Source organism: Aethalodelphis obliquidens, unplaced genomic scaffold (genome assembly GCF_003676395.1).
Source record: "Aethalodelphis obliquidens isolate GAN/ISIS:26980383/991018 unplaced genomic scaffold, ASM367639v1 scaffold21, whole genome shotgun sequence".
NCBI lineage: Eukaryota > Metazoa > Chordata > Mammalia > Artiodactyla > Delphinidae > Aethalodelphis > Aethalodelphis obliquidens.
In genome coordinates, this window is record NW_020837965.1 from 20278869 (window position 1) to 20298844 (window position 19976).

General features: G+C 44.3%; 1 protein-coding gene and 1 pseudogene across 4 annotated transcripts in view; one reads left to right on the forward strand and one right to left on the reverse strand.

The window, feature by feature from the left end:
* Positions 1–2101: 2101 nt before the first annotated feature.
* The window catches only part of AK7 (adenylate kinase 7), a 54294-nt gene continuing 36419 nt past the window's right edge, over positions 2102–19976 (forward strand). For all 4 annotated transcript variants that reach the window (XM_027120845.1, XM_027120846.1, XM_027120848.1 and 1 more), the window contains exons 1-4: positions 2102–2268; positions 5062–5250; positions 10439–10547; positions 17183–17277. In XM_027120845.1, coding sequence (XP_026976646.1) covers positions 2164–2268; positions 5062–5250; positions 10439–10547; positions 17183–17277 — 498 coding nt within the window. In that variant the 5' untranslated portion in view covers positions 2102–2163. The remainder of the gene's footprint in view (positions 2269–5061; positions 5251–10438; positions 10548–17182; positions 17278–19976) is intronic.
* Positions 8075–9761, reverse strand: LOC113627792 (60S acidic ribosomal protein P1 pseudogene; annotated as a pseudogene).

Here is a 19976-nt window from a genome sequence, read left to right on the forward strand (position 1 = left end):
AAACATGAAATGTGTGGTTTGATTGTTAAGGGGGAACAGGGTAGGAAAACATTCTGATATGTGCCAGGTTGACTTAAGAACTCCGCCCTTTACCCCTTCATTTTGTGTGTGACGTGTCCAGCTGAGACTTGGACAGGTTGCGGCACTTGCTCAGCAGCCCACCTGTGAGCAGGAGGGTACGGTCAGAACCCAAGTCTTCTGACTCCGCCAACCATCCCCATATGTGTCAATAAAAGCATCCCCTGAACTTTGTGGTTACATGAAAGCTGATTTTGAAAGAGGAACAGGGAACTAGACTCAATATCTCGTAATAACCTATATATGTAACTGAATCACTCTGCTGTACACCTGAAACTAACACAGCATTGTAAATCAACTATACTTCAATGAAAACTAAAATATAAAAAAAAATTTTAAAGAGGAAAGGAATAACAGAAGAAAGATCCCTTAGTTGGCATAATAGAATTGATCAATAGAATCTCCTTTCCTAACATACCAATATGATACAAAATTCTCTGGAAGCCATCCCCTTGTAACTAGCTCATTTACATGTTATCAGTAATGTAAATAAGAATGAAACAAAAATGAGTTAAAGTAGCATGACTGGTTGAATAAAAGTACTTACCTGCTTAACTGCATGTCAGTAGGGTCAAACTGAAAATCTGGAAATGAGGCAACTAGTGAACTCTAGAATATTTGATATAATAGACCTTTTGAAAGAATGCTGAAGAGTACTTACTCCATCAAGTTTTGTACTGGTCTTACATGAGTATTTTTACATTTAAATTGACAGCACTTTCTTGTTGATACTAAAAAAAAGAATGTTGCTGTGAGCAAGCTGTTCCCAAATTAAATCTGCAAAATTTCAAAGTGTTATTTTATCAAAACAAGTTTTAATGAGACATATGTATAAAAGGAAAGGGAGTCGGGATGGGGACGAAAAAAGGAATGAAAAACTCCCATTGGTAGAAGCGTGCTTCAGCGTTGCAGAAAAAAAGCAATTTCACTTATGGAGACCACTTCAGAAGGTGCTTTCCTATATCTTGTTTGATCCTGACCGCCCTGTTAGGTTGGTGGTTTCACCCGTTTTACAGCCAATTTAACAGCTTGGGTAAAGTTAAAAGGTTGGCCCCAGTCTCCCACAAATGGCTGCAGAGCTGGAAGTCAAAGCCTAGTCTCACAAATGGCTGCAGAGCTGGAAGTCAAAGCCTAGTCTCCCAAATGCCTGAGTGCCCAGAACCTCCAGGCTGTCTGGAGCTCCCTGGCCATCTCCAATTTCTGAGGCAATCAGTATTTAAAAAAAAAAAAAAAGGTACACAGTCAATCCATGTGTTAAATATGTACATTCAACAAGTTAATGTTTAAAGCACAAAAATATTTACTATTCTAAGATAACAGGATATATATATATCTAGTCCACCGTGACCTTTGTGGTTCTGTGATAAGACAAATCGAATGGCATCTTTTAATTTGTCGGTTTATCTGGGCAACTGCGTGTCTAACCTGATTTGGAAAGGGCAAAGTCTGAATTCTATCCCTTTGTGAATGGGGGTGAATCCCCAGCACAAATGGCTGCTAGTCACTCCCACCCCAGCCCTGGAACTGCTAAACCAGTTGAGCCCAGTGGACCAAGCAGCGACTGGCAGCACAGTGGGGACCACACCATGACCCCGAAACTCCATGGCAACAGCCCTTCTTTACAGTAGAGGATTATGTCACGCCCGCCTGGTCAGACCGCCCCACAGGGGCACGTTAATTCACTCCGACATTTCAGGGGAAGCCTAGGCTTGCGGTTTTACCTTTTCCTCAGATTCATCAGTATTTTTAGTGCTCCGTGTCAGGTGGACACTGGGACGTGTTTCCGGAGTTACCGAATGAACGAGAGGAAAGGGACGGAGGATGCGCCCTGCCCGAGGGCCCCCGGCGTGAAGCAGGGGAGAGTGGGGCTCGGGCGGCGACGCAGGCCTGCCTGGCGCCCTGGGCAGGGAGAGCCCTCCTGGCCTCGGAAACCGGAGGCCCCGCCCCCCGCCCCGGGAACGCCCCGCCCCGCGCCCTAGCCCCAACCCCGGAGGGCAGCCTGGCCCCGCGGTCCTAGGGCCGCGGCTCCATCTCCTTGGCAACCAAAGGGACGCTTTCTCCTTAGCAACCAGCGAGGCTCCCACCATGGCTGAAGAAGAGGAAGTTGCTGTCCGGACGGAGAAAGTTAAACGGATCCAGAGGGTGTTTATAAACCTGCTGGACTCATACAGCAGCAGAAACATCGGGAAGGTGAGCGGCGGTGGATGACAGGAGAACCCAAGCCCCCAACTCCCAGTCCCCCGCCCCAGCCCCGGAACCCAGCGAGGGCCTGCACCACCGGACGCTATCAGGGCCTCCCCTAAGGGACCCTCCCTCGTCCTGGGCACGGCCAATGCCCCCTGCTCCCCAGTCTGCACCCAGGCTAGACAAGCGCCCCACCTGGAAGCCCAGGTGTTTGGAGATCTCCGTTCCAGCCGGGGTTCCTCCCCTATTAGTAAGAGGAAACTGAGGCTTCGAGGCAGAAAGGGGCTTGCCCAAGATCACTTAGCGAGTTGGGGGCAGGACCTGGACATAGGGCCAGGTCTCCGACCTCCTAACCGGGTTCTCTTTCCATTCCCGCCAACTCGTCTGTATCAGGCAACTGACGGAAAAAGAAGTCCAAAACTAAATGCAATAGCAAAGCATTAAAAAGACAGGGGTAGTATGAACTTACTTGTGTCTTTCAAAAAGATAGATACAAATATAGAGAAGATAGATAGATAGATAGATAGATAGATAGATAGATAGATAGACAACCTAAATACAGAAAAACGTCTCAAAGGATACACAAGACACTTAACCGTTATCACCTCTGGAGGATGGGAGTCACTCGTTCATGAACTCCTACTAAAAGGCTGGCACAGTAAATAAGACCAAAAAAGGTTTTGACCCTTGAAGACCCTGCCCCTCTGGAAGGAGACAGACAATAAATAATTACTAGAATAAACAAGATATTTCAATAGATGATAAGTACTCTGAAGGAAAGAGAATAGAAGAGGTGGACTGGGGAAGAGCGCAGCTGCTTTCAATAGAGTTGCATGAAAGCGCTCTCTTGAAAGGTGACATTTAATCTGACACACACAAGATGAGGGTCCAGCCCGAGGAAATAGTTCCCAGAGGGCACGGCAAAGGCAAAGGTTGCAGAGGACAGAGTGGTGAGGCTGCAGTGAACCAGGGGCTCCAGGGGACAGCAGACACCATGCCCAGGACCCATGTGGCTTTGGGGCCCGCACAAATGTTATAATTTCTCTTAAAATAGGAAGGAAGCAAATTAAATTTTACAGTCAAAGATAGTGTGTCATTATAGATATACAGTCATAAAATATCATTTTTAATATACTTTTGGCGGAAAGGGGCTGTGAAAGTCAAAATGTGGCCCAGCTCAGCAACTAAACAGTGCCTCACACGTGGTCAGCAGTTCATCGATATTTATTGTGTAAATTAGCAAAGCAGAGTCAAGCCCAAAGGCCCAGATCTTGTGGGGCTTTGGTCAGGAATTTGGTTTATGTTCTAAATCCATTGATAGCCATTGGAGTACTTAAAAAGGGACGTGACATGATTGAAATTAGGAGGGAGGGAGGGAAGAGAATTTAACTTTTTACTTTATCCCCTTTTGATCTCTGATTATTTTTTACGACATAATATTTTTACAATAAAACTTTTTGTTGGGAGAGATTTTTTCCAAAGCTTATCAATAACAGAATTTCCGGTTATTCCTTAACAAACCAGGACTTGACTTTCTCAAATTCCAAGTAATTGCTATTGTCTGCACCAAGCAATACGGGAGTAGAAATATAAAGCATCTAAAAAAACGTGGAAACCATGTCTCTTGTCCTCAGGCCTAGCTGAGCAATGCCACCACAGCCCCTTCTCCCCCGGTCTCTGGGTAGTGTGTCAGGGCGGGGCACCTGTACAGCCGGGGTGTCATTATCAGAAGGTCCAACTTCACCCCTTCCTGCCTATGCGATCTTGGGCAAATTACTTATTGCTGGGCCTCAATCTCCTCATCTGTGAAACGGGATAATAAATTGAATATGTGTGTTTGAGAGGTAAATGAAAATATATATGGCATACTTGGGAAAAATAGATTCCAATAAGAGATTGAACCTGACACCTTGTCTATTAACTTGGACTGTTTTTTTATCAAAATAAAGGGGGTGGGGCATTCTGTTGTGTTTTTACTCCCAAGGGGTGATATCGTCATGATTATTTACACATGTTTAAACTATAAATTATATGTCTAATATATAAATTAAAATTATTTCTCTTTATATATGAAACCCATGAACATTGCATAAACAACTCACAAAGACAGCTTTTGTAAAACCAAAAAAAGAAACTTTGCCAACCTCATTCTATTTCATTATTCATAGCCACTGGTCCCATGTGGTTATGGAACGTTTAGAAGTGTCTAGTCCAAATGGAGATGCACTGTAAGTGTAAAATGCACATCAAATTTCAAACACTTACTATGGGAAAAGAAAACAATATATAATATCTCAATAATGTTTATATTGATGACATGTTAAACTGATAATGTTTTGGATATATTGAGTTAAATAAAATGTTACCTAAATTTTTAAAAATTTAAACTTTACCTAAGTTAACTTCACCTGTTTCTTTCTCCTTTTGTTAATGTGGTACCAGCAAATTTAAGTTACCTAAGCTGATCGCATTACATTTCTACCTATCTGTTAGACAAAACGACCATCGTGAATTTAGCCCAGCTCTGCCTGATGCTAGGGAAGGATAATACCCTTAACGAGCTTTTAAGCTCTCCGAGCCTGAGTTCCTCGCCTATGAAATGGGGAGTCATAATAGTGAATAGACACTTCACTGTGTCGTTGCGGGAATTAAACCAATTTCAATGAGATACCGGTGTACAAAGCATGAGTGGCACCGCTAGCAAGCCTTCAGTAAAGGTCAGGTTTTAGAATCGTCATTCATTGACTGGCCTTACTCTCCGTTGTTCTTAGTATTCAGGAAATTCCTGTTTGCTTGCAGTTTCTCTCTACCTCTGTGGTCGGGGCTTCACTTGAAGAAGTTACCGAAGAGGAGGAAAAGCACGATGAAGATAAATCAGCCGTGCCAGAAGCCTCCTCAGCCAACCTGAAGGAAGGCACGTTCCAGATAGTGGGCACGCTTTCCACGCTCGAAACCCCCTGCCCCAACTTTGCCATGGAGACCTACTATGTAAGTCCAGAGGGACTGCTGAGAGGGGGCGAAGGGGAGGGCCACCCCCTGCTCCGATGCCCTGCCACTGTGTTTGCTCCTTGTCTCCTCTCTCCTGCCAATGTGAGAAGGTGGGGAAGTTGAGGAGAGAGGTGAGGGCAGGTCTTCCTCCTGCGATGGAAATTAACCCTTGTCTCTCCACTTTCAAGTCTTGCCTGCAGCAGAGAACTTAAATGAGATATTCTTAGAAAGTATGGATCTCATTTGGACTTTCAGACTCATAAAGTTCTCTGCCCTGTATTTAGAATGTATTCTGCCCTGCACCACCCCAACATGGCTCTGGGCCATGGCAGGCGCAATCTGTGAAAGAGACATCTCCTTTGGTAATAAGCCACTCAAGGATAACACCATTATATTGCTGTCTTACTGAGAAATACTGCTGCCTTCACATGACAAATTCTACACAGTCCTCATCCAAGGACTTAAATACCTGTAAGAAGGGTGACCCTCCCAGCCTAATATCTGCCATCACCCTGCCTGCAGCCCTCTAGATCCTAGGAGACAGCTTTGCACATGCTGTACCCTGGAATAGCTTTCCCTCTTCCCTCCTCCAACCAGCCCTATTCATCCTTCACGATTTAATTCGGGTTGTCTTCTCCTCCAGGAAGCCCTCCATGATTCCCCACTCCCAGTTTAGATTCTGAGCTCTCTACCTGCCTAGATTCTTACACTTTTCTCACTCCATTGTTATTATCTGTCTATTGTGGGTCACACTATTAGTATCTGTTCCTTGAGAGTAGAGACAGCACCTCATTTATTCTCATGTGTATCCTTGCACGGTGACGGACAGCACTGGCCCTCAATAAGTATTTGTCAATGAATGAATGAGTCCCCTCCTACCGTCTTTGGGAACTTTCTTCACCACTTACCCCCTTTTACCCTCTTCTGGATCTTGACTCGCCACTGGCTTCTTTCTTTCCACATCTACGTATGCTCACATCTTTCTCGCTGGAAACACACACACACACACACACACACACACACACACACACACACACACACACACACTCTTACTTTGGCCTCCCTGCCTCTTTCTCTGCCCATGGCCCCTGCCACCACTGAACTTGAGAGAGGGCTCAGCCACCTTTGCAGGCCTCACTCCTGCACTCTCCAGCCCCCACCCCTTCACAGGAGATGCCCTGGCCATTGTCACCAGCCAGCCCCTCATTACCAAGGGCCTCTCTTCCCTGCTTCCCAGCAGCAGCAGCTGGCAGACTGCCCTTACGCATCCACTCCTTCCCTTTAAATGCAGTTTTTCTCAGAGCTCCCTCCCTTCTCCTAATAGGCATCCTTTCTAAATCTTATTCAGTCCTATAGCTCCAGCTCCCCTGTACAAGCCAACGCCTTTCAAATCCTTCTCCAGCCCTGTTGACCAACCTGCACATCCAACTGCTTCCTAGTGCACTCCCCCAGATGTCCTGCAGCACTTCTATATCAATTTACCCAGGATGAAGTCTCTCACGCTCCTCTACAAAACTACTCTGCCCTGGGGCTTCCCTGGTGGCGCAGTCGTTGAGAGTCTGCCTGACGATGCAGGGGACACGGGTTCGTGCCCCGGTCCGGGAAGATCCCACATGCCGCGGAGCGGCTGGGCCCGTGAGCCATGGCCGCTGAGCCTGCGCGTTCGGAGCCTGTGCTCCGCAATGGGAGAGGCCACAACAGTGAGAGGCCCGCGTACCACAAAAAACAAAAAACAAACAAACAACAAAAAAAAACACTACTCTGCCCTAATTTGTATTAAGGGCCTTGCTGTCTATTATCAGTTTAGGCTGTTTGGGGCTGCAAGTAATAGGAAAAAAAAAAGGCAATGCAAATCAGTAACCAGTAAGGAATTCATCAACTTATGTGGCTGGTGGTCTCAAGGAAGCACCTGCTTCAGGCCTGGCATGACCCAGGGGCTGCAGCTCCTTTTCCAGCCCTTTTCTGGGCTCTGTCTTCCTCTGGGAGGGACTTCATCCTCAGGTTGGCAGCAAGGCGGCAACATTCCAGGGCTTTGCACACAAACGCAGCAACACTCTGATGAAGAGAACTTCCAGAAGTTCTCAGAAAAAGAAGGATGAACATTCCAGCAGCACCCCACAGGTATCTCCTTGAATCTCAGTGTCTTGAGTTGGGTCACTTGCTGATTCCTGAACCAATCACTTACCCTGAGATCAGTAAGGCCCATCCCTTAAACTAGAAGGTGGAGTTAATTTCCCACAGGCTGAGAAGGGGCGTATCTGCACAAAATTGGGGTTCTGTTGGGAAAGAAGAAAAGGAGATAGATGATTGTAGACAAGCAAGAGTGTCTTTTCCACCATTCATCACGCGCTTGCCCCCATCACAGCTGCAAGCCTGGCATTGCTGTGGGCTCTTGGCTTCCCAGTATAGACTGGAAAACACACACACACGCACACATACACACGCACACATACACACACACAAACACACTGCGAGTGCTGTGCGTTCAGTTTTATTTGGGGTTGACTGAGGGCTATAGCCTGGGGGACAGCCTCTCAGAGAGCTCTGAGGAACTGCTCCAAAGAGGTTGGGGTGTGGGGAGTCAGTACGCGTATAGTTTGGGTGAAGGGGCCACGTGCAAGCAAGTACACGTCTCAGCAAAAGGTCAGTTCTGGTCACAAGGAGCAGATCTCTCCAGTCATGACTTTGGTGCTTTTCTAGGTACGAGAAGACACACGATATTGGGTTCATAAAAATTTCTCCTGCAAATGTCTGTCTGAAGTCCTTTCCTGCCAGATTTTTCCAGAGCACAGAGGGCCTCCTTGCTGACCTCAAATTGAAGAGCTCAGCTTCTTATTGAACATGTCACTAAAGAGGTTTCGTCAAAAAGACCAAAGCCCCTGTCATCGTCAGACTCTTCAGATTCTTCTTTCTTTGCGTCTACTTTCTGCTCCTCAGCGGGGGCAGCAGCGGTGGAGGAGGCAGGACCTCCTGCTGGGGCAGCTCCACCAGCCCCTGCACTGCCGATGAGGCTCCCTGTGTGCTGACCTTGGCCAAAGCCTTTGCAAACAATCCTGGCCAGAAAGGTTCAACATTGACACTGGCTGCTTTAATGAGAGCATAGATCTTGTCCTCTGTGACCATCACCTCATCGTCATGCGGGATGAGGGCCGAGAAGATGCAGGCGAGCTCCGAGACGGAGGCCGTGGTGCAGGGCCAGTGCTAGGCGGGGGCTGCCGGACAGATGAAGTGAGGGCCTCGCCCCCACGCGGCCTTAGCTTCCTTGGAAGGACGGAGCACCTTAGCGGCAGCTGAAGGAAGGGAGGCCTCAGCTCGTGTCTTTAATCGCTCTCGAAAGAATGCCTACTTTCCATTCTCCTGGCTATCTGCGTTGCTTCAGATCTCCATCACTGATCACTCTTTATACCTGAATTTGATTCAGTGAATGAGTATTGAGCACTTTGAAGACCCACAGAAAAACACGGAGCTCACAGCCTAGCAGGAACTCTGCAATGTCAACTAGTGACTCCAGAGCAGGACAGTGACATGATGACAGAGGTGTGCGCACAGCCGCGTCCAGAGCGCTCTGAACAGGGCAGTATGAATTCTCAGTCTTATCTATAGAGCCAGGCAAACGGAGCTTCAGACGCCTCCCTGCCACGCAGAGCAAGACCCCCTAACCTCCTCTGATCGGGAGATTCTGCACAGCTGGCCCTCCTTTGGGAGCTTGGGGTCTACTGGTGATGCTGGGACTGAGGCTGAACCTCCAGGGCTGAATAGAGCTTTCCAAGCAGATAAAAGGACAAGGAAATGACACACAAGGGGGCACCTGGCAAAGTGTATGATGTGCTTTGGAATAGAAAGCATCGGTATAGCTAGAGCTTGGGTTCTGGGCAGCGCAGGGGAAGAAGCAAGAGTGGCATGAAAGGTGAGAGAGAATGGAGGATGGAAAAACATTAGGCTGGTCCAGGTTGTCAAAGGTGCTTTTGCCTGGCTCAGCAAATGGCCTGCTAGTCCGTGAACTTCCCAGGCTCTGCTGAGTGAGCTTGTATTCACCCTTTCAGCCCAGCTCAAATGTCAACTCCTATGAGCCATAGTCCCATACTTCACCTAGTCCATCAAACCTCAAATGTACTTCTATGATAGCCCTTTCTACATTGGGGGCTGCCACGTAGGGCTGTACAGATTGCACACTGCGCAAGGTTGCCCAGCTATGGGCATGGGTAGGAGCTGAAAAGTGATGTGTTCTGCTGGCTACAGTGTGTCCCAGACTGGGTGCCTTATAATTTTTCCACCAAGAGCAGGTTTCCTTTTTCTAATTTGTACAAAGGCTTCATATGTGCTTAGCTGCGCCCTCGTCCACATTAGACCCTAGTTATTTGTTAAAATTTTGCCAACAACACACACACACACATGCGCGCGCGCAAATCTGTAATATCAACAATCATACATTATTTATTTTGCCTTTCCCCTTGGGGTGAAAATGAGGGCCCACAAATATTTACTGGGGGAACAAATGAATGCACAATCATGGTCACTCAATATCTGGTCAGGATGACCATTCTCTTGAAAACGTGCCTGTTTCATCCTCAATCATTCCAATCATGATTTACCAAGTGTGCGTGTTTTCCTTTGGACACAGTGATCACCAAAGTTACTTTCATCCCATATAAGAACTTGGTATTTTTAACCATTAAAAGCTTCTGTTTTTTTTAAAATACTCCCTGCTGTCAACTGTAATAAGGTACCTTACATCTCGAATGAGACCAGATTAATTCCATTTTGAGGATTCTGAAATAATCCATATTAATCACTTATCAGCATTTCTGAGTGATTCATGATCTATAGTTGCTCAAAGAATCTTGCATAGAGCTTGAGTTTGTTTTAAATGCCTCACACATTTTCTTCCAGTGTGTTCTAATTCTTTCTTCCTGAATCGGGGTTTAAACAGCATGCAGAAATAGTACCTAAGATCATTATGCAATTTTCTTATTCATCTGTTCCAGGCTATTTACATAAACTTTGTTACTTGAAAACTACACACAGAAGAGAGCCAAAATTTCATTTTAAATAAAAAAATCCTTCTGCGAATGTTTCCTGTGGGACTCTCCAGGCAACATATCTCATTTGGAAATTGTCACTCCCATCTAAATATTAAGGTTACTTTGTGCGCTTCTTGCAACAAATGACTGTCAACTTTCTTTTTCAGGCTATCTCTCGAGAAGACCTTCTCACGCACCTGCTGGAGTGTGATGTTATCATTTATAACATCACTGAGAACCCCCAGCAAGTGGAGGAAGCCATCTGGGCAGTCTCTGGTCAGTGAGATGCACCCTTGATCTCCAGGGACGGGACTTTTTTACTTTACCTAAGAGTCATCTCAGGAACACTAGGCAAATTAGGACCGTGGAAGAACTGATCTGAAATTCACCTAAAACAGGAAGTGAAATCAGACTAGTGGATACGCCTGTGGATAGCATTAAAACATAAAGGGAGGCATATGAAAATATGTAAGAGTTTATGTGAGGGACTTCCCTGGTGGTCCAGTGGTTAGGACTTTGTGCTTCCAGTGCAGGGGGCATGGGTTCCATCCCTGGTTGGGGAAATAAGATCCCACATCCCACATAATGTGCAGGGTGGCCAAAATAAATAAATACATAAAAATAAAGTTGATGTTTACTGCATTTGACAGTGTTTCTTATTATATATAAAAAAAAGAAGAGTTTATATGAACAAAACTCAATTCATATTGGGAATTCCCTGGCGGTCCAGTGGTTAGGACTGTTTGTGATTAGCTGTTCTTAGGTTTGGGTTTGCTTATTTATGCTGCTAAGCTATTAGGACCACCTCAATCTAATGGCTTCCTTGTTTAATTAATTTAGCAACAGGAGCTTCCGAAGAATAGAATTTTTTAAATTGAAATATAGTTAATGTACGATATTATAAGTTATAGGTGTACAGTACAGTGATTCAAAATGTTTAAAGGTTATACTCCGTTTATAGTTGTTATAAAATACTGCCTGTTCCCTGTGTTGTACATCATATCCTTGTAGCTTATTTTATACCTAATAGTTTGTACCTCTTAATCCTCTACCGCATAAAGCCCTTCCCCCTTCCTCTCCCCACTGGTAACCACTAGCTCGTTCTCTATATCTGTGAGTCTGCTTCTTTTTTGTTATAGTCACTAGTTTGTTGTATTTTTTAGTAATATCATACAGTATTTATCCTTCTCTGTCTGACTTATTTTACTTGGCATAATATGTCCATCCATGTTGTTGCAAATGGCAAAATTTCATTCTTTTTTATAGCTGAGTAGTATTCCATTGTATATATATTCACCAGTTTTTCTGTATCCATTCATCTGTTGATGGACCTTAGGTTGCTTCCATATCTTGCCAATTATAAATAATGCTGCTAGGAACATTGGGGTACATGTATCTTTTGGAATTAGTGTTTTCATTTTTTTAGATATAGACCCAAGAGTGGAGTTGCTGGGTCATATGGTAGTTCTGTTTTTGGTTTTTTGAGAAACCGCCATACTGTTTTCCACAATGGCTGCACCAATGTACATTCCCACCAACAGTGCATGAAGGGTTCCCTTTTCTCCACATCTTCGCCAACACTTGTTATTTGTTGTCTTTTTGATGATGGCCATTCTGACAGTTGTGAGGTGGTATCTCTGTGGTTTTGATTTGCCTCTCCCTGATGAGTAGCCATGTTGAGCATCTTTTCATGTGCCTGTTGGCCATCTGTATGTCTTCTTTGGAAAGATGTCTACTTAGTTCTTCTGCCCATTTTTTAATCTGGGTCGTTTGTTTTTTTGATGTTGGGTTGTATGAGCTGTTTATATATGTTGGCTATTAACCCCTTATCATTTATATCATTTGCAAATATTTTCTCCCATTCAGTAGGTTGTCTTTTCATTTTGTCAGTGTTTTCCTTTGTTGTGCAAGAGCTTTTAAATTTAATTAGGTCCCATTTGTTTATTTTTGCTTTTATTTCCTTTGCTTCAGGAGAGAGATCCAAAAAACTACTGCTACAATTTATGTCAAAGAGTGTTCCGCCTATGTTTTCCTCTAGGAGTTTTATGGTTTCTGGTCTTACATTTAGGTCTTTAATCCATTTTGAGTTTATTTTTGTATATGATGTCAGAGAATGTTCTAATTTCATTCTTTTACATGTAGCTGTCCAGTTTTCCCAACACCATTTATTGAAGAGACTGTCTTTTCTTGCCTCCTTTGTCATAGATGAACTGACCATAAGTGCATGGGTTTATTTCTGGGCTGTCTATTCTGTTCCATTGATTTATGTGTCCAAAGAATAGAATATTTTTGATCATTAAAAGAAACATTAACTTTCAAAATTCAACCTTTATTCATTCCACAGGCATGGCTTAAGGAGGTGGGGTTGAACGTATTGGGAAGATACAAAGACAAATTTAAAAAAAAAGATACCCTCAAGGCTCTTGTAGGCCCACAAGAGAGCTAAGGGACTTGGGAGAAACTTTCATGCAGGGCAGAGAATGACATGTTGACACAAAAGCTATCACAAGATGGATGTGACTTTAGGAGGAGAGGAATTATTTAGTTTTAAAATTTTTTTATTTTTGGCTGTGTTGGGTCTTTGTTGCTGCACGGTGGCTTTTCTCTAGTTGCAGCAAGCGGGGGCTGCTCTTTGTTGCGGTGCGTGGGCTTCTCATCGCAGTGGCTTCTCTTGTTGCAGAGCACGGGCTCTAGGCACGCAGGCTTCAGTAGTTGTGGCGTGCAGCCTCAGTAGTTGTGGCTTGCGGGCTCTAGAGTGCAGGTTCAGTAGTTGTGGCGCACGGGCTTAGTCGCTCTGCAGCATGTGGGATCTTCCCAGACCAGGGCTTGAACCTGTGTCCCCTGCATTGGCAGGTGGATTCTTAACCACTGCACCACCCGGGAAACCCCAGGAGAAAAGGAATTATTTCTAACTGTGAGGATTTGATTCAGTTCAACAAGCGTTCCCCAATAGCAAGGGTCAGGAAGGGGTCGCAGAGAACACGTTCATATTTTAAATGCATTGAAAAAGGTAATGAACTCTAAGGGACAAGATGAAGTTTAGCAATTTGGTGCTTTGTGATTCATCCCCTTATTAAGTCCGGATCAAAGGAGAGAGCAAATCAGCTTATTTGAATTGCCATTCTAGGCTAGGAGGACAGCCAAAAAGACACAAGCACCTTACTTTGCAGTATTTTTTACACTTCAGTATGTTGGTTTTTGGCAGATGAGTTCAGGCGTCAGCAAACTTTTTCTGTTAAAGGCCAGATAGTAAATATGTTTAGCTTTTCAAGCCAACTCCTCTGCTGTTGTAGCAAGAATGCAACTATAGACAATATGTAAATGAATGGGCCGGGTTCCAATAAAACTTTATTTACAAAAACAGGCGGTACATTGCCAACCCCTGAATAAGACCAATAGCAAAGCTATATTTTGGCTCATGTTCAGAGAAATGGAATGAAGCCTCAGTCATGTCTGTACCATATTCAGAGAAATCATGATGAAAAAGTACTCTCTGTGGATGTGCTGGAGTCCTCAGGAGCTCAGAATGTTTGATTTCTCATTTATCCCTGTGGGCCTAAGTTTCATTCAGTAAGAGACAAATCAATAACATGAACAATGTGTCATCTTTTGAAACAGAGCTTTTTAAACGCCTACTGTCCACATGTTTATCCCTTTGCAAATATTTACAGATGATGTGTAATTGCACTTTCTAAGATAATTTCACCACCTAAAATAATAATCAGACCTAATGTTTACTGAGTTCTTATTTTGTGCCAGTCTTTGGAAATTGATTTTTTTCTATATCATGTATACTCACAATTTTCTTTACATTTTAATTTTTTTTCTGAAATAAAACCTGGACATGTTTTGAAAGTTAAAAAGCACAGTAGGATTTAGAATAAAAAGCAACAATTCCCTGCATTTCTTTTCCATCCCATCTCTACTGTTCAAAAGGAACCTCGGGCTTCCCTGGTGGTGCAGTGATTGGGGATCTGTGTCCCGGTCCAGGAGGATCCCACATGCCGCGGAGCGGCTGGGCCCGTGGACCATGTCCGCTGGGCCTGTGCATCCGGAGCCTGTGCTCTGCAGTGGGAGAGGCCGCAGCGGTGAGAGGCCCGCGTACCGCAAAAACAAACAAACAAAAAAGGAACCTCATTTAACCCACTTGTTCCTTTTAATACACAAAAATGCCTGCACTGATGTCCTCTGATTATGAACTTTAGACATTAACCACTGAGCTCCTGCTATGACAGATGAGCTTCAGCACCTAATAGGATGTCTCCCACTAATCATCAAGGGAAGATAGTAGTCCTCAAACTTCGATACTGCATTTCCTTTCATGAGCTTTAAAATGTAGAGTATGTTCTATATTGCTTCCTTCTTCATTCTAATAAAGAGCTTTAAATAATTAGGACAATTTTATTCTCTATTTGGTGAAAAACTTTTAAATGTGTTACCTCTTTTTTGGGATACAAAGTGTTTGTGTCTGTAAGAAAGTATAGCCCTTGGGCAGTCATGGGGGACTGGGTGAGTGGGGAGGACATGGGGTGGGTGGGGCTATAGAGAGAATAGTAGAGGGAACTGTCTCACTTTACCTCATGTACTTTCTGAGATTTGGGGAGTTTTTTGTTTTTACAGTGGATATGTATTACTTCTTAATGATGTTTTATGGAACTATTTTCAAATATTTTAATATAAAAGAATTCCTCTACCTTGCCTTTCACAGATACTATCAAAGGAAGGCAAAACTGGAGAAAGAAATGAAGTATAAGAAATGCAAGAAAACATTTGTATATATGGATAAAATGTGCTGCTCGTTCACAATTGAACAAGCAGATCATTTTAGACCCATTAAAATGATCACAAATAAAAAAGGATAACCCAGTTAGAAGACCTCTGAGTGTGCCAAGTGTTCACAAAATAGGCCAATCTGAGGCACAGCAGAGCAGGAAGGGAAAAGAACAAAATTAAATTGAAAAGGCGGTTTTTGTTAATAGAATAAAAATAGAAACTAAAGTTAGCATTTCATTGGGATTAATATGTGGGCATAGTGTTCTTTTTTTTTTTTTAAATCTTTACTGGAGTATAATTGCTTTACAATGGTGTGTTAGTTTCCGCTTTATAACAAAGTGAACCAGCTATACATATACACATATCCCCATATCTCTTCCCTCTTGCGTCTCCCTCCCTATTCCCACCCCCCTAGGGGGTCACAAAGCACCGAGCTGATCTCCCTGTGCCATGTGGCTGCTTCCCACTAGCTATCTATTTCACATCTGGTAGTGTATATATATGTCCATGCCACTCTCTCACTTTGTCCCAGCTTACCCTTCCCCCTCCCCGTGTCCTCAAGTCCACTCTCTAGTAGGTCTGTGGACATAGTGTTCCTAGACTTAATTCAATAATACTCTCTCACCTTATGGTTGGATTCCATGAGTTTATTAGATTCAGGATATCAGTATTTTATTGTTTTCCTTTTTGTTCGAGAAATCAGCTCATGAGACTAAAATTTACCATGACTACTGTGTCGCTTAGATCCTCTGACAATTTAAGTATATCTCATTTTAGTTTTTGTTTTTTCCTGGAAAGTTATACATTATGAAAAATATTTTAGTGGAATCACATGCCAGAAAGTATTCAAGGAGATTCAGTGCTTAAATGTGTGGGGAGCCCTCCTGGGGAATGACAAACCCTTTGGAAACCAAACACTCCCAGGTCCAGGCCACCACTATTCTAAATTCCCATCTCTACAGATGGTTCCTAATCAAGCATCGGAGTGTTACCAAAGCCCTCCCTCCACACACAGCCCACAGCCCCCAACGCATAAGCTGCTCTCCCCCAGCCAGGGGGAGTGGAGGGGGAGGGAATTACTTCCTTCTGCAAGCGCTTAGGCTAAATAGCACTGCTTTATGTGAAATCGTGAGAGGGCCTTGCCCATAAAAAAGAATGAAATCATGCCATTTGCAGCAACATGGATGGACCTAGAGATGATCATACTAAGTGAAGTAAGTCAGACAGAGAAAGACAAATATCACATGATATCACTTATATGTGGAATGGAAGAAAATCATGTAAGTGAACTTATTTACAAACTGGAAATAGGCTCACAGACATAGAGAACAAACTTATGGTTACCAGAGGGGAGAAGGTAAGGAGATAAATTAGGAGTTTGGGATTAGCATATACACACTACTATATACAAACTAGATGAAGAGCAAGGATTTACTGTATGGCACAGGGAACTATATTCAAGGTCTTGTAATAACCTATAATGGAAAAGAATCTGAAAAAGAATATATTAGATATAGATATAGATAGATATAAATGAATCACTTTTCTGTACACCTGAAGCTAACACAACATTGTAAATTAGCTATACTTTAATTTTTTTAAATGGTTAAAAAAGAAAAAGAGGGCCTTGCTTTCTGATTTGGGGCCTCCCACTCCATTCTCCATGCAGCTGGAGGGGGTGTATAGGCCGGGCAACCAGGCTTCCTGGATCGGACTCTATACCACCACCTCACTCCGTGATCCTGGGCAAACTGTGCCTCAGCTCCCTTAGAAGGTAGAAACAGAGATGAGAGTATCTATCCCCTGATGGTGAGAATTCGATAAAGCCCATGAACTGTTCCCATCCGTGTCAGCTATTATCACGAGCCCTCCCCAAAAGTGAGAGCACACCGCTGCAGGCCAGGAAATAGGAAGGGGCTGAAGATTTGAGCTGGGCTCAGAAGAGGTCGGGTAGCTGGAGTGGGGCAGCCAGGGACAAAGATGGGGAGGGGGCAGCATCAGAGGGGATGCCCCCCTGGGGTAAAGCCACTCCTTGAAAGAGGAGTCACTTCAAGTCCCGCTGGTGATTAAAAGTACACATGATTTTAAAACACGTTCTAAATGGATCCAAGTAACTGCTTGGCTTTTCGGCCCTACAGCCCTGAATGAAGAAATCAGCCATTTCGAAAAGCGGAAGGTGTTTATTTTAGTGTCCACGGTGATGACCTGGGCGCGGTCCAAACCCCTGGACCCAGTAAGTAGTGTGCTGGCTTTTCCTTTATGCAACATTTCACCCCCGATTCCTTGTAATCTGCACGCGAGAACTTTCTACAGTGGATGGTGTATTCTTACACTCCTGAACCCTACCCCGTAATAAACACTCTGCAGAGTTCACGGGCTCAAAGAACACTCCATTCTAAGGGGCCACATTGTTTTACATGCCCCTTAGAAAAAAGAAGAAAATGCCGCCTAGTCAAGTATAACAATGCTTATCACTTTTTATTTTAAATGTATTGAAAGCCCTCTCTTTTAGACTTATTTAGACCTATATCTTTGTCATATACATTCCTGTGCATACATTAAAAGGAAAAATATAAGCAAAATACGGTGGTTATAGTATTCCCCAAACTTCTTCAAACTCAGAGTCCAGTTTCTCTGAATCACACCTGCATTCTGTCTGTTTTCACACAATAACTTAGTATAAAACCTGAGTCATGTCATTTATTTCTAGGTAGTTTCCTATAAAGCTCATGGTTATCATTTTGCAAAAAATATAGATTCAGAGTCATTCTTCTAGTATTGCTTATTTTCTCCCCTGAGACCAGATTTCCATTTGCTTCTCTGCCCCAGTGCCTCTGTGCCTATGAACTACCTTTTCATCTCAGTGCTGAGTCACACTCTAATCTTTTTAAAGACATCTGCGAAAGGGAATTAGACCAAAATGCATAGTACCTAACTCAGTTTAAGGATGACAGTATGTGCTCAAGGTGACCTGAAGGTGACCCAGGCTCCAGTGAGCACAGCACCGTTGCTTCTTGACTGAAGCATCGGATGCTCCTCTACATTGTGATAAACCATGGATGACAAGACACATTCGAATTTCAGAGATGTTAAAATGTGAAAAAAAAAATGCACGTGTTAGACTCAATGGAATACATTATTTATAGTAAGGAAATATTTAGGGATTTATCATACTTACTGCATCAAAGGCCGTTTGTGTGTTTAATTATCTCTCCCTCAGTGGACTGGGAGGTCTTTGAGGGCAGGGACCAGAGGTTTCCTGACCTTTTCCTATAAAGCTCTCCCACCTACTACTCCATTTGGTTGCTATCATCTCAAGGAGCAGGCCAGTCATTTTATTCCTGTTGAGTTCTATCCCTCAAAGAGTCTAGTAAGTGTCTGCTACAAAACAGTCATTGGCCATTTGACTGGACGATCATTTTGCTGGCCTGATCGATCATCATCACTCCTTCAGTTATAAACTAACTTGTACTGACTTAAGCGAAATGGGGATTAATTGACTCATATAACTGGTAAGTCCAATAATGGACTTCAGGCACAGCTGGATCTAGAGGCTTAAAGAGTGTTCTCAGAAATCACCTACTCTTTTTCTCTATTCACCTGCTTCTTTTCCTCTCTGAGTAGGCTTCATTCTCAGGTAAGCTGTCCCCTCCTTCTGGCCCCCAGGAGCTCCCAGGCTTACATCCCTAGAACTTCGAGTGTCTTTTCCATTTTGACCATGTCCCAACCCAGCACTGGAATATGCTGTTTTTCCAGGTCTTAGGTCACAGGCCAAACCCTAAAGCAGTCATTGTGGCCAGGGAAATGTAGAGCTCTGATTGGCCAGACCTGGGATCACGTACCCACTTCTAGAGGCAGGGGTGATCACCCAGCCCTGACCTCGCGTCCAGATTGGCAAGCAACTTGCCCTCTGCTTCCCATTGGGTTTGGCCAGTGGGAAGCGCCAGTGAAGGATGGGGAAAATGAAAAGAGTGAGGTCACGGTATTACCCCTCCAACTCCTTTCTGCCCAGTTGCTACTGGCCGGCTGAGCCCTTCAACCAAAGTCACTGCTCCTGCCAGGCAGCCCTCTCCACGCTGCTTACCCCAGGTCCTAATTATCGCTTGCTCCCTCTACACTCTGGGACCTTCGAGCGGTCCAGAGCACCCTGTTACTGACTCCAGGGTATGTGATTTCCCTATACCTGCCCACATCTTTGTAAATAGTCCTATTATTAAACCCTCCTCAAATTACCCACGTTGAGTGTGCCATTTCTTTCATGCTAGGACCCTGACTGATACTTCATGGTTCACTGAAGTCAGCTGAGCTTGTGAAAAGTCATGACTTCGTAATGCCACTCAAAAGAGAAAAGTGAATACTAGATTGGGGTAGATGCTGCTGTTTTCCGGTCAGACAGCCATCCTCCTGTCTTCCCATCAGAGTCCTGATTTGTTCAGGTGTCCACGCTGCCCACGAGACCCAGGGAAGGAAGTCTCTATCCCCAGCTCCAGGGGAAAAAATCCTAACTAATTCAAATGATCCATTGCCTCCTTCCAGTCCAATCTCCAGCAAACAGCTTAAGTGATCTTGTTAAAATATAATTCAGGGATTTCCCTGGTGGCGCAGTGGTTAAGAGTCTGCCTGCTAAATCAGGGGACACGGGTTCTTTCCCTGGTCTGGGCAGATCCCACATGCCACGGAGCGACTAGGCCTGTGCACCACAACTACTGAAGCCCGCACTCCCTAGAGCCCGCGTGCTGCAACTACTGAGCCCATGCACCGCAACTGCTGAAACCCGCGTGCCTGGAGCCCGTGCTCCACAACGGGAGAAGCCACCACAGTGAGAAGCCCATGCACCGCAGCTAAGAGTAGCCCCCGCTCACCACAACTAGAGAAAGACTCAACGCAGCCAAATAAGTAAAATAAAATATAATTCACATTGTGTTATAGTCC